The following is a 12526-nucleotide window of genomic DNA, read 5'->3' as shown; positions in this document are numbered from 1 at the left end:
TCTCCCCCCGCTCTAGCGGGATCGGGCGCGGCGGGTAGAAAATGGGGCGGGTCGGGCAGCAAATGCTGAATATAAGCGGGAACGGTCGGGTTCGAGCTTAAACCTGGCGGGAGCGGGATTCAAAATTTAGTCTTGCGCAGATCTCTAATGTAAATCTCTCGCGCTAGACGCTTCTTCCACGTCTGGTGTGAACACAGCATTACATAATACTAAAACATTAAACACTGGCAAACATGTTTGTTAAAGTTTATTTTAATAAATACAGAAGCTATAATTATTTATATCATGCAATCTACATTGTTTTAATGCAACATAACAGAAAATTATAATATAAATGCTCATATTTTACCATCTTCATGTCTTACATTTAGCGTAAAGTTGCAAATACTATATATCAGACTTTGCACACCGAGCTGTACAGTACGGTTAGATGTTGTGGGAATGTAAGCATTAACAGATTTTGAGGCTTAATTTGGCCACAGCTTTCTCTGTGTTGTAGCAAATAAACACATTTTTGCTGACAAATCTTATTTTGACACATAATTTGGGAAAATGCTTTGAAATTTTTCAATAACTCAACACACCCTGTTTAGATTGACTCCCCTTTGGTGATGTTGGTGCTGTTATTGCCACATTGACTTCCATTATAATCACATGTATTGATTGTAAAGCCATGACAGCAGATGATCATGCATTCTTGACTGCTGCTGGTTTTCCCTGCTGGGATTAGGAAGGACATATCCACATATTACTGTTGATAATTGCAAACGTACAGCTCTACAGGAGTGTCTGTGTGCTTGGAGAGTCTAACTTTCTACAGGATTGATGTGTTCACACACAGCTGCTGTTGTCCCGTGTGTGTCGTTTGTGTCTTGACGGAGGATTTTCCCGTCAGACTGGATTCTCCATGTTATGTTTGAGTCTGTGTTCATTTTCTGTTCTGACAGCATCAGATTCATCTGGAGATGAGAAAAATGCCTTTCAGTATTGTGATGACGATATTTGTTGCAGTGTAACATTTCAATAGAGAGATGCAATTTTTTTATAAATCATTAATTTGTGTAATGATCAAAATAATAAATAAATTAATTCAGGCAAAAAAACACAAGTTAAGGTGCAAAAATTAAGAACACTGTGAAGGAGGGAATCCTAGGCTTTTTTTTTTTCATAAAATTTTTCTACATTCGTGTCAACTCTGTTTAATCAGTTATGAAGTGGCACTGATAGAAATAAGCATGTGCCTTATTGCTCCAGCTGATGGCCTTCTTGTGGTGGGAAACTCTGGAAGGCATTGAGGCGTGTCGTTATTCTGCTCCCATTCATTTGTGCAAAATATTCAGGATACACCAATAGTGGAATAAATAAGTGTCGACTCCGTTACTGTGATGTTTCAGTAAATTTCTTATTCACATTTTAAAAACAACAGTATAATGAAAATGCATGCGTCTTTCAGATGAGACCAATCTTCTGACTCTCTGTGATAGCCTCCCAATCATCCCTATCTACCCAGTTGGCTCTATCACTCTCTCTCCTTTCCACCTATAGCTGGCTTATGGTAACGAATTCATACAAATTAGTAACTAAATCAAAAAGGTACAAATTGCCTTGAGATTGCATAACGTCAACTGTGTTACTGTCAACTCTGTTACTGTCAAAGCCGTTATCGTCAACTCTGTGATCTGTTGCTGTCAATTCTGCTATCTTCAACTCTGCAACCATCAACTTTGTTTTCATCAGCTCTGTTATAGTCAGCTCTGTTACTGTCAACTCTGCAATCGTCAACTTTGCTGTCGTCAACTCTGTAACCGTCAACTCTGTTATCATCAACTCTGCCATCTTCAACTCTGTTACGGTCAACTCTGCCATGTTTAACTCTGCTATCGTCAACTTTGTTACTGTCAACTCTGTTATCATCAACTCTGTTATCGTCAACTCTGTTATCATCAACTCTGTTATCGTCAACTCTGTTATCGTCAACTGTTATCGTCAACTCTGTTATCACAAACTCTGTTATCGTCAACTCTGTTATCGTCAACTCTGTTATCGTCAACTGTTATCGTCAACTCTGTTATCGTCAACTCTGTTATCACAAACTCTGTTATCGTCAACTCTGTTATCGTCAACTGTTATCGTCAACTCTGTTATCGTCAACTCTGTTATCGTCAACTCTGTTATCGTCAACTCTGTTATCATCAACTCTGTTATCGTTAACTCTGTTACCGTCAACTGTTATTTTCAACTGTTACTGTCAATTTTGTTACCGTCAACTCTGTTATCCTCAACTCTGTTGCTCTCAACTGTTATTTTCAACTGTTACTGTCAACTCTGTTATCGTCGACTCTGTTATTGTCAACTCTGTTTTTGTCAACCTGTTAATGTCAAATCTGTTACTGTCAGCTCTGTTATCATTCACTGTTATCTTTAACTGTTACTGTCAACTGTTATCGTCAACTCTGTTACTGTCGACTCTGTTGCTGTCGACTCTGTTATCTTCAACTTTGTTATCTTCAACTCTGTTATCCTTAACTCTGTTGCTGTCAACTTTGTTATCGTTAACTGTTATCTTCAACTGTTACTTTCAACTCTGTTATCCTCAACTCTGTTGCTGTCAACTTTGTTATCGTTAACTGTTATCTTTAACTGTTACCGTCAACTCTGTTGCTGTCAACTCTGTTACTGTCAACTCTGTAATCTTCAACTCTGTTATCTTCAACTGTTATCGTCAACTCTGTTATCGTCAACTGTTATTTTCAACGGTTACTGTCAGCTCTGTTATTGTCAACTGTTATCTTCAACTCTGTTATCGTCAACTCTGTTACTGTCAACTCTGTTATCGTCAACTCTGTTACTGTCAACTCTGTTACTGTCAGCTGTTATCGTCAACTCTGTTACTGTCAGCTGTTATCGTCAACTCTGTTACTGTCAGCTGTTATCGTCAACTGTTACCTTCAACTGTTACTGTCAACTCTGTTATCGTCAACTCTTACTGTCAGCTCTGTTATCGTCAACTCTGTCATCGTCAACTCTGTCATCGTCAACTCTGTCATCGTCAACTCTGTTGTTGTCAACTCTGTTATCTTCAACTTTGTTATCTTCAACTCTGTTATCCTTAACTCCTGTTGCTCTCAACTTTATTATCGTGAACTGTTATTTTCAACTGTTACTGTCAACTCTGTTATCTTCAACTCTGTTATCGTCAACTCTGTTACTGTCAACTCTGTTATCTTCAACTCTGTTATCGTCAACTCTGTCATCGTCAACTCTGTTGTTGTCAACTCTGTTATCTTCAACTCTGTTATCGTCAACTCTGTCATCGTCAACTCTGTTGTTGTCAACTCTGTTATCTTCAACTTTGTTATCTTCAACTCTGTTATCCTTAACTCCTGTTGCTGTCAACTTTGTTATCGTGAACTGTTATCTTCAACTGTTACTGTCAACTCTGTTATCGTCAACTCTGTAATCATTAACTCTGTTATCATTAACTCTATCATCAACTCTATAATCATCAACTCTATTATCATCAACTCTGTTATCATCAACTCTGTTATCATCAACTCTATTATCATCAATTCTATAATCATCAACTCTATTATCATCAACTCTATAATCATCAACTCTATTATCATCAATTCTATAATCATCAACTCTATTATCATCAATTCTATAATCATCAACTCTATTATCATCAACTCTATAATCATCAACTCTATTATCATCAACCCTATTATCATCAACTCTGTTATCTTCAACTCTGTTACCATGAACTCTATTACTGTCAGCTCTGTTATCATCACCTCTGTTATCTAATGATAATGAACAAATGATAAAAAATGCTAAAATTATTAATGAATAAATGCTGCTAAAATAAGCATCACCTGCTTTTCTATGACCTCCATCATTGCTGATTCTTGCAGAGATCCGTCTGTTTTCACGGCGACTCTCACGAGCTGCATCCTCCTGACTGTCGGCTTATCAGCTAAAGAAACAAACACACTACTGTTAATTAATATTACTAAAGCACACTGTGTACAGTGGTGGGTGATTTACTTCAGTTTATTACTATCATCAAAGTTGTGTTTAGTGAAGTTTCACAAACTAAATTCGAGAGGAGCACATGGTATGATTGACCACAGCTGGTCACTATGGGTAATCATCAGCTACCCAATCGTATTATTCCCAACTGAAAATGAATATCCAGCCTAACTTTACTCCCTATCTTTGTTTTTGGAAGACAAATGGATTTGCTATTTAAACATAGTGAACAACTTACTGCCGTTGTGTACATAATATGTAGTCCACGAAAGAGTAACTGTAGTCTGTGAGTATTTTAAGCAGTTTAAAGTACTCTAATTACAAGTCCTGATTGCATAGTTTGAATCTGACTACATAATCCAGGTTAGATGTAAGCCGCCTTCCCACTGCACACGACAAACAACAAGTGTAACAACTTACAAACAACAACTTGCGCAGACCGTAAGTGATTCATTTTCAATGGAGAGTAGTTTGGGAGCTGTGTAAAGTTCTGATCATTACTGTTTGCAGAATATTCAGATCTGATTTGAGCTGTGGGTCTGTTAAGACATTTGAACTACTGCAACAAGACTGTACCGGCCGACTGGATGTGATGTATTCCAGTGTTGTCCGATCAGGTCCATGTGTGCGAGATGAAAATTATTATTCGTTTTTTTGTTACTTTTTGAATCAGGATAAGCATGTACAGTGGCCCCTCGCTATAGCGTGGTTCACTTTTCGCGGCCTTGCAGTTTCAAAAAAATGTTTTAGTGTAATATGACATGATTTTTTTTTCTACAGTATACTGTGTTCTGCTTCCTGATTGGCTGTAGACTATTGTCAATCAGTCTTCCCCATGCCGTGTCTCCTGTACAGGACAGAATGCGTTCAGCTTGCCAAACTGACATATATCTTCGATCGCTAGCAGTGTGACTCTGAAGTGCTGGACTGTATGTTTGCTTGGTTTCTCCCCTCAATGCCGACAAAACATTCTGCACCCTTAAGGCTGATTTATACTTCTGCGTCAAACACTGGCGTATGCTACGGCGCTGACGCATAGCGCTTCGCCAAGGCCATCGGCGTCACTGACGTGCACCTCTCAAAAAATGTAACTACACGTCGCAACAACGCATAGCGCAAGCTCTGTGATTGGTCGGCTTGGTAGCGCTGACGAGTCTTGGCGGGACCGAGAGCTGCGCGAATGGCACGAGCGATTGTTTTAAGTGTGGAGTCCCGTGAAGGAGCTCCTGATGGAAAGTTTTGTTTTGTGTTTACCTCATAGTTAAAGTTGTTGCACGTCCGCCGGTTCCTGCCTCAAGCAGTGAAGAAACTCGACACAGAGGAGCGTTTACACCTCACAGCCAACTAGCGTTTCAGAAGTGTTAATGCAGACCAACAGAGACAGCAGCAGAAGTATAAATGCACAGCTGCGCACGTTGCATGCGCCGTGAGTTACGCCCGTCACTTGACGCAGAAGTATAAACCAGGCTTTAAAGGCACCTGCAGTCTCCACATTTCCTTCAAATTATTTGCTGTATATGAATTTCTAGTATTCATTAATGATATAATATCACCCTGCAGCCCAAGACCGGTTACTCACTGAAGTTAAAGGGCCATGAAACCCCCTCGTTTCAGCAGGGTGTTTTCACACCTCTACTTTGGAAAAAGTCAGAAAAGTGGGCGTGTCCAGCTCTGTTTAGGGGGGAGTGTCGGAGGAACTAAAGTGGGATGGTGTGGGAGTGTCTATTTGTGCACGCGCGAGTTTCAGAGTCAAAATACACACCCACACAGACAGGAGAAAGGAAGGGTGTTTAACCTACAGGGACATCTGAAGTCGAATTATTTGTCAAATTATTAAATGTTGGACTTTAACTGCAGTTTGGCTCTTTCATTCAGGGAATTCATTCATGCCTCTCGTGACAAACGAGATATTTGATTCGAGGAACTGCTGCAAGCGTGTATTTTTCATGCAATGTTTGATACCGCACGGCAAATGAGAGAAAAAAAACTCTGCATTTCCCGGAAACTTAGATGCACACGGCAGGTAGTGTCAGAAAGCCGCGTTTGTTATTCCGGTCACAAAATGCGGTGCTAACATTTCTGCACTCAGTGCAATAGTTAACTTAATTCGATACGAACAAACTGAATAAACAAAGAGCACTGGTCGCTCACTTACCAAATCTGTAGAGACAGAACAATCACCAGCAACTAGAGCCGCGTCTTTATGAAGAGAATACTACAAGCGAATCCAGATTTCAGCGTTTGCAGATGAGAACAGCTCTCAGGTAAACAATAATCCTCCTTAGACACGTAAGTTATTGTTGTCGCGTACACTGTTAATCCACACGGGATCCAGATAAGCTCTCACAGAGAGAAAATGAAAACAAAACTTCACTGCAGCAAACTATAAAAGCAACACTTCACGCTTGTTTTGCCAACACAACGTGGCGTCTTTGTGGTGTAAACACGGTGACAATAATGAATATTAATGAAGTTGCACAATAGAGCGCGCTGATTGGTTTGACCCAAGCCTTACTCATGCATTAATGCAGCACACTGTAAGACGTAATAAGACACACTCTGGCACAGACGCCCAGTCTGCATGCTGGAATACACGCTATTATGTCATGGCCGTGACGCAGCTTCAAAAATTCGTTTCAAACAGGAAGTACAAATTTGCTTGAAATAACGCAAAAACAACCAATTTACACTTTTTAGTGAAATATAGGTGTCCTAATAGTGTTTTTAGCCATGTGGGACACATATACGACTGTCAACAGCTCAAAAAATGTGTTTTGGTGTTTCGTGACCCTTTAAGCAGGGCTGAGCCTGGTCTGTATCTGGATGGGAGACCACTAGGGAAAACTAGGTTGCTGTTGGAAGTGGTGTTAGAGAGGCCAGCAGGGAGCGCTCAAACTGTGGTCTGTTTGAGTTCTAATGCCCCAGTAAAGGGGAAGGGGACACCATACTGTCAGTGAGCACCGTCTGTCTGATGATACGTTAAACCGAGCTCCTGACTCTCTGTGCTTATTAATAAACCCTTGGCTCTTCTGGTAAAGTGTAACCCCCGTGGCCAAAGTCCCTCAATTGGCCATTATTATCATGGCCTCTTTATCATCCCCATCCACTGAATTGGCTCTATCACTGTCCGTCCACTCCACCTATGGCTAGTGTGTGGTGAAGCCCTGGCATCATAGCCCTGTGGCTGCCGTAGCATCATCCAAGTGGATGCTGCACACTGCTGGTGGTGTGGAGAGACCCCCCTCATGATTGTAAGTGCTTTGGGTGTATGGCCATACACAATAAATGCACTATATAAATAAATCCTACATTACAATTATTCAACGCATGAGAATGAATTAGCTTTTCAGACACCACGAGAGTCAGCTTCTCTCCCATAGTGCTTGGGAAAAATAAAAATTCTGTGCGACTGCCACAAGGTGTCGTATTCTGACAGTCATGTCCGAATGTCATGTGCAGTGGAAAGGCTTTACTACCCAGCTCTTCTCCTTATGCAACTCATTGCACCTCAGCTTACGTATTTCGCAGTAGAAGAAGCGTTTAGTGGCGCATTTGTCATCTGCGATCTGGCCTTGAGTCCCGGCGCAGCCACACTCCTCATTTCCATCGATGTTGTCCGGCTGTCCGCTCTGCCATGTGACCAGAGGCCATGACACATTGGTCTGATCTGACCACAGCCACAGGTTCTTGGACAGGCCGATCCAGGCCTCCCAGATGTTGTTGGTGTAGAGTAGGTTGGCGATGTACACGTTCGTATTGTTGTCTTTGATCGTGGCCAGATCCTGGTAGTTGGTCCGGCAGTAGAGCTGAGCCTCTCTCCAGGTCCCGACCACACTGCTGACCAACACAATCTTGTCTGCGACCGGGCCCTTGTCTGTAAGGAGACACAATTGAGATTAGGGCTGTATACGTGTAAGATGTGCTGTCATGCTCATAAACAATAAGTGCATTTTAAATACCTATGGTTGATTAAGGGGAGGGACTTGTTATAAAGGGGAGGAGCTGATGAATTAGGGGAGGGGCTGATGATGGAGGGGAGGGGCCTATGATGAAGGGAATGAGCTGATGATGGAGGCGAGGGGCTGATGATGATGAAGGGGAGGAGCTGATGGTGAAGAAGAGGAGCTGATGATTGGGGGAGGAGCTTATGATAAGGGGGAGGAGCTGATGATGGAGGGAAGGGGCTGATGTTGGAGGGAAGGGGCTGATGATGAAGGGAAGGAGCTGATGATGAAGGGAAGGAGCTTATGATGGAGGGAAGAAGCTAATGATGATGAAGGGGAGGGGCTGATGGTGGAGTGGAGCTGATTGTGAAGAGGAGGAGCTGATTATTGGGGGAGGAGCTGATGATGAAGGGAAGGGGCTGATGATGAAGGGGAGAAGCTAATGATGAAGGGGAGGAGCTAATGATGATGAAGGGGAGGGGTTGAAGGTTAAGGTGAGTAGCTGATTGTAGAAGGGAGGGGCTGATGGTGAAAGGAAAGAGCTAATGGAGGGGAGGGGCTGATGATGGAGCGGAGGAGCTGAGGATGGAGGCGAGGGGCTGATGATAGAGGGGAGGAGCTGATGATGAAGGGGAGGGGCTAATGGTGAGGGGAAGGAGCTGATGGTTAAGAAGAGGTGCTGATGATTGGGGAGGAGCTGATGATGAAGGGGAGGGGCTAATGGTGAGGGGAAGGAGCTGATGGTTAAGGAGAGGTGCTGATGATTGGGGAGGTGCTAATGATGAAAGGGAGGAGCTGAGAATTGAGGAAAGGAGCTAATGATGAAGGGGAGGAGCTGATGATGAAGGGGCGGAGCTTATGATGATAATGATGAAAGAAAGAGGCTGATGGTTGAGGGGAGTAGCTGATGATGGAAGGGAGGAGCTGATAGGGAAGGGGAGGGGCCAATGGTGAAAGGGAGGAACTGATCATGAAGGGGAGGGGCTTATGAAGAAGGGGTGGGCTGATGATAGAATGGAGGGCCTAATAATGGAGGGAATTGGCTGATGATGAAGACAAGGATCTGATGATGGAGGGGAGGAGTTGATGGTGAAGGGGAAGGAGCTCATGATTGGGGAGGAGCTAATGATGAAGGGAAAGAGCTGATGATGGAGAGGAAAAGCTAATGATGATGAAGGGGAGGGGCTGATGTTTAAGGTGAGTAGCTGATGATGGAAGGGAGGGACTGATGATGGAGGAGAGGGACTGATGATGGAGGGGAGGGACTGATGATGGAGGGGAGGAGCTGATGGTGAGGAGGAGCTGATGGAGGGGAGAAGCTAATGATGATGAAGAGGAGGGGCTGATGATGGAGGGTAGAAGCGAATGATGAAAAAGGGGAGGGGCTGATGATGGAGAGGAGGAGCTGATAATGCTGACGGGGAGGGGCTGATGGTTAAGGTGAGTAGCTGATGATGGAAGGGAGGAGCTGATAGTAAAGGACATGAGTTGATGGTGAAGGGGAGGAGCTGATGATTGGTGGAGGAGCCGATGGTGAAGGAAAGGAGCTGATGGTGAAGGGGGAGGATCTGATGATGGAGGGGAGAGGCTAATGATGGAGGGGAGGGGATGATGACAAAGTAGTTAAGTGTATTTATATAGTGCATTTAATCTGTATGACTGTACAACCAAAGCACTTCACAATCATGAGGGGGGTCTCTTTTCACCACCACCACGAGAAGGTGTGAGAGCTGCTTCTAAAGGTGAGGGGCTGCTGATGAACTGGTAGTTAATATCTAACTTACTGGAAAGCATGCGTAGAATCTTTCCTGCTAAAGCTGCATTGTTTCTCACCAGTTTGGCAAAGGACCTGCTTTTGCTCAAAGCAGGATGTGTCGCTCCACTCCTGCCGTTCGTTCATAAAAACACAGGCCTCTTGCGTGCGGGGCATGTTCGGCTCCCACGATGCCCAACTGGAGAATCCCATGTCTTCATTGTGAAAGGACCAGCGCCACTTTAGCACGCCGTTGTAGAAGCCGATCCAGGCGAAAGAGGTGAAGCCGGCTGCGTCTGCCGCCTGCTGGAGCTTCACTCTGTCCTCAGGGCCCTGAACCGTTGCCAGATCCTCATACGCCTTCCTGCAGTACTTCTGCGATTCGTCCCAGTTCTTCGACTGCTCGATCAGAATGAAGCGATGAGACTCGCTCCAGGTCCTCCAGATGATTCCTGCGCATAGAGAAAACAGCTAACAGTGGTGCTGACATTTACATTAAAGGCTGCTCAATATATCATTTCACACTGCAGAAACGTGTTTCGTACTGAGAGTTTTTGTCTCATCTCCTGTCCAAATATCTAAAAAGTCTTAAATCAAGAAGCATATCCAGGCAAGCAAAACAAATAGTCTTGCTTTCAGGAATAATATGCCATCAAGAAGTGTTTTCAAGCAAAATTACCTGGCAATGGGGTAACCAAAATAATCTTATGTCGAAAGGAAAAGAAATTAGCTCCCTAGCTAATAGTCAGTGAATATATAGGCAAACAACGTCATTTTTACTGTTTTTTTTTTTCACACACAAGTGTTGTTGGAGCTTAGAATGGTGTAACAGGAGGAAATGTCTGTCACTTGTTTTTTTTATCTATGGAATAATGAAAGGAAAAGACTTTTCAAATGGAAACTACAGGGCACTAGAGGGCGCTGGTGAGATACATAGAGGGTATAAAAGGATGAGAAGAAGCAAGGGGTCGTTTTTTTTTATGGAACACATGGGCTGCGTCTGAAACCGCCTACTACTCAGTAGGTACTGCATTTGAATTTAAATGTACTACTCGGCCGTTAGAAAAGTGCATTCTACACAGTATGAATGTGAAAAGTTTGAATGGAATTCGGACGTACTACATCCGCCATTTTGTCATGGTCATGTGACTTACCTGCGTCAGTTGCGTCGCCTCACTTCCATTCATGAATTCTCTCACGGGGCATTATGGGATAGCGCAGCGTGCATGGGATGCACACTTCAGAATTTCGCCAGAAGTAGTAAGTCATCCGGGTACTTCTCGCATACTGATTTTCGAATTCTATGAATTCGGACATACTACTCGACTCGCATACTGATTTTAGCATACCATATAATATGGAAGTATGCGGTTTCGGGCGCAGCCATGGTTCTTTGAGGCTACTAGTGATGGGAAGTTCGGATCATTTTACTGACTCGGATCTTTGAGTGTCGTTCATTAAGATGAACGAATCTTTTTTCGAGTCATTTCGTTCATTTGGTTCAATTTGCCAAAATATTATTAAAATGTAACGAATTGCTTCCAAACACATCAACTAGCCCAAAAGGTTGATTGCACGACAAATAAGTCATAAGTAGAATATAAGAAGGAGAAAATAATAACTCAATGTTTACCTGCTCTTTTATCTTTGGGCATTGTTGTCTCTTTGCTCAGCTCGCCTCTTCACGTCTTCAAATGTCAGGGGTTCATTCACGTTACACTGACAGTCACATGTAATCTTAACCAATGCACAGTCTAAGCCGATAGGAGCCATGATCGCTGGTTCATCACGTGACAGAATGACTCAAACCCGAGGACTCGAGAGATGAACAGTTTAATTATTTTTCCGGCTCTAAACGCATATGATTGGTCCGTGAGGAACGAGTGACTCAGACCCGATAGAGGACTCGAGAGATGAGCGGATCAATTCTTTTTCCGGCTCTAAACGCATATGATTGGCTTCTGCCAATGTGATGAAGACTTGAAATTAACGATACTACCTGCACAAATGTGCGCACACGCGGATGAACGAATCACTCCCTGAGAGGACTCAAGTTCTCGAGTCGTATTGAAGATTCGTTCAAAATGAAAGAATCGTTCATGAACGACCCATCACTAGAGGCTACTTCAAGCTTATAGTAATTTTGTGAAGTATTAGTTGAGAAACCTAGAGTTTTACGCTCAACTTAAGGACTTCCATAATGTTTTAAGGTATGATGTCTGATTAATCTTGGACAATTTTTCTTGGAGGCCATCATGCAGTTTATCAAACATTAACTGTGAGTTTGAAGAAGTGGATCAGTGACTTTCAATGCACTCCATGATTTTCTTTGTTCAGAAGAAGGGACCATATGCATAGAATAAATATTTGCTAGTGTCAGTATTTCACTAATATCCTAGTGGTAACCTTTTTTAATGTGACTGCAATGAATAAAACTATTGAAAAGTTACCGTGATTATGGCTGAATACTGAAGACTCGTGGAGTGTTTAGAATATGTTCTTGCTCTTTTCTGCACTTTGAGTATCTCAGGGAGCCTTGCTGTCTATGAAGGATGAGAGAGCTCCAGGATCTCATCTAAAATATCTTCATTTGGACTTTGTAGATAATCGAAGCTCTCGGGGGTTTGAAATAACAGGAGGGAGAGAAATTAATGACACAAATCACACTTTTTGGACTCACCCAACAGAAGAACAAGCTGAATCAGGCTCATGCTGTCTGCTGTGTTCCCTGAAAGACAGAATCAATAATGACGGATGTAACGGTATCAGAATTTCACAGTATTATAATACCTCAGTA

At 42.8% G+C, this 12526-nt stretch overlaps 3 protein-coding genes across 5 annotated transcripts in view; 2 read left to right on the top strand and 1 right to left on the bottom strand.

Moving 5' to 3' along the window:
- drap1 (DR1-associated protein 1 (negative cofactor 2 alpha)) overlaps positions 1-12526 on the top strand; it is a 660385-nt gene that overhangs the window by 131133 nt on the left and 516726 nt on the right. The window lies entirely within an intron of this gene.
- Positions 1-12526, top strand: part of LOC141375234 (C-type lectin domain family 10 member A) — a 142731-nt gene that overhangs the window by 100384 nt on the left and 29821 nt on the right. The gene's annotated exons all lie outside the window — the stretch shown is intronic.
- LOC141375232 (macrophage mannose receptor 1-like) lies at positions 236-12452 on the bottom strand. Of its 2 annotated transcripts, XM_087260475.1 has the most exons (5): positions 12410-12452; positions 9810-10181; positions 7550-7906; positions 3876-3976; positions 236-959 (listed from the first exon to the last, which is right to left on the bottom strand). In XM_087260475.1, the coding sequence occupies exons 1-5, from the start codon at positions 12438-12440 to the stop codon at positions 807-809; spliced, it is 1014 nt and encodes a 337-aa protein (XP_087116601.1). In that variant the 5' UTR covers positions 12441-12452; the 3' UTR covers positions 236-806. The 2 variants fall into 2 exon arrangements, with proteins under 2 accessions (XP_087116601.1, XP_087116602.1); XM_087260476.1 differs by lacking the exon at positions 7550-7906 and having other exon boundaries at positions 240-959; positions 12410-12446.

This window comes from Danio rerio, chromosome 7 (assembly GCF_052040795.2).
Source record: "Danio rerio strain M-AB ecotype USA chromosome 7, GRCz13ab, whole genome shotgun sequence".
NCBI classification, from domain to species: Eukaryota; Metazoa; Chordata; class Actinopteri; order Cypriniformes; family Danionidae; genus Danio; species Danio rerio.
This window is presented reverse-complemented; position numbering and strand designations above follow the sequence as displayed.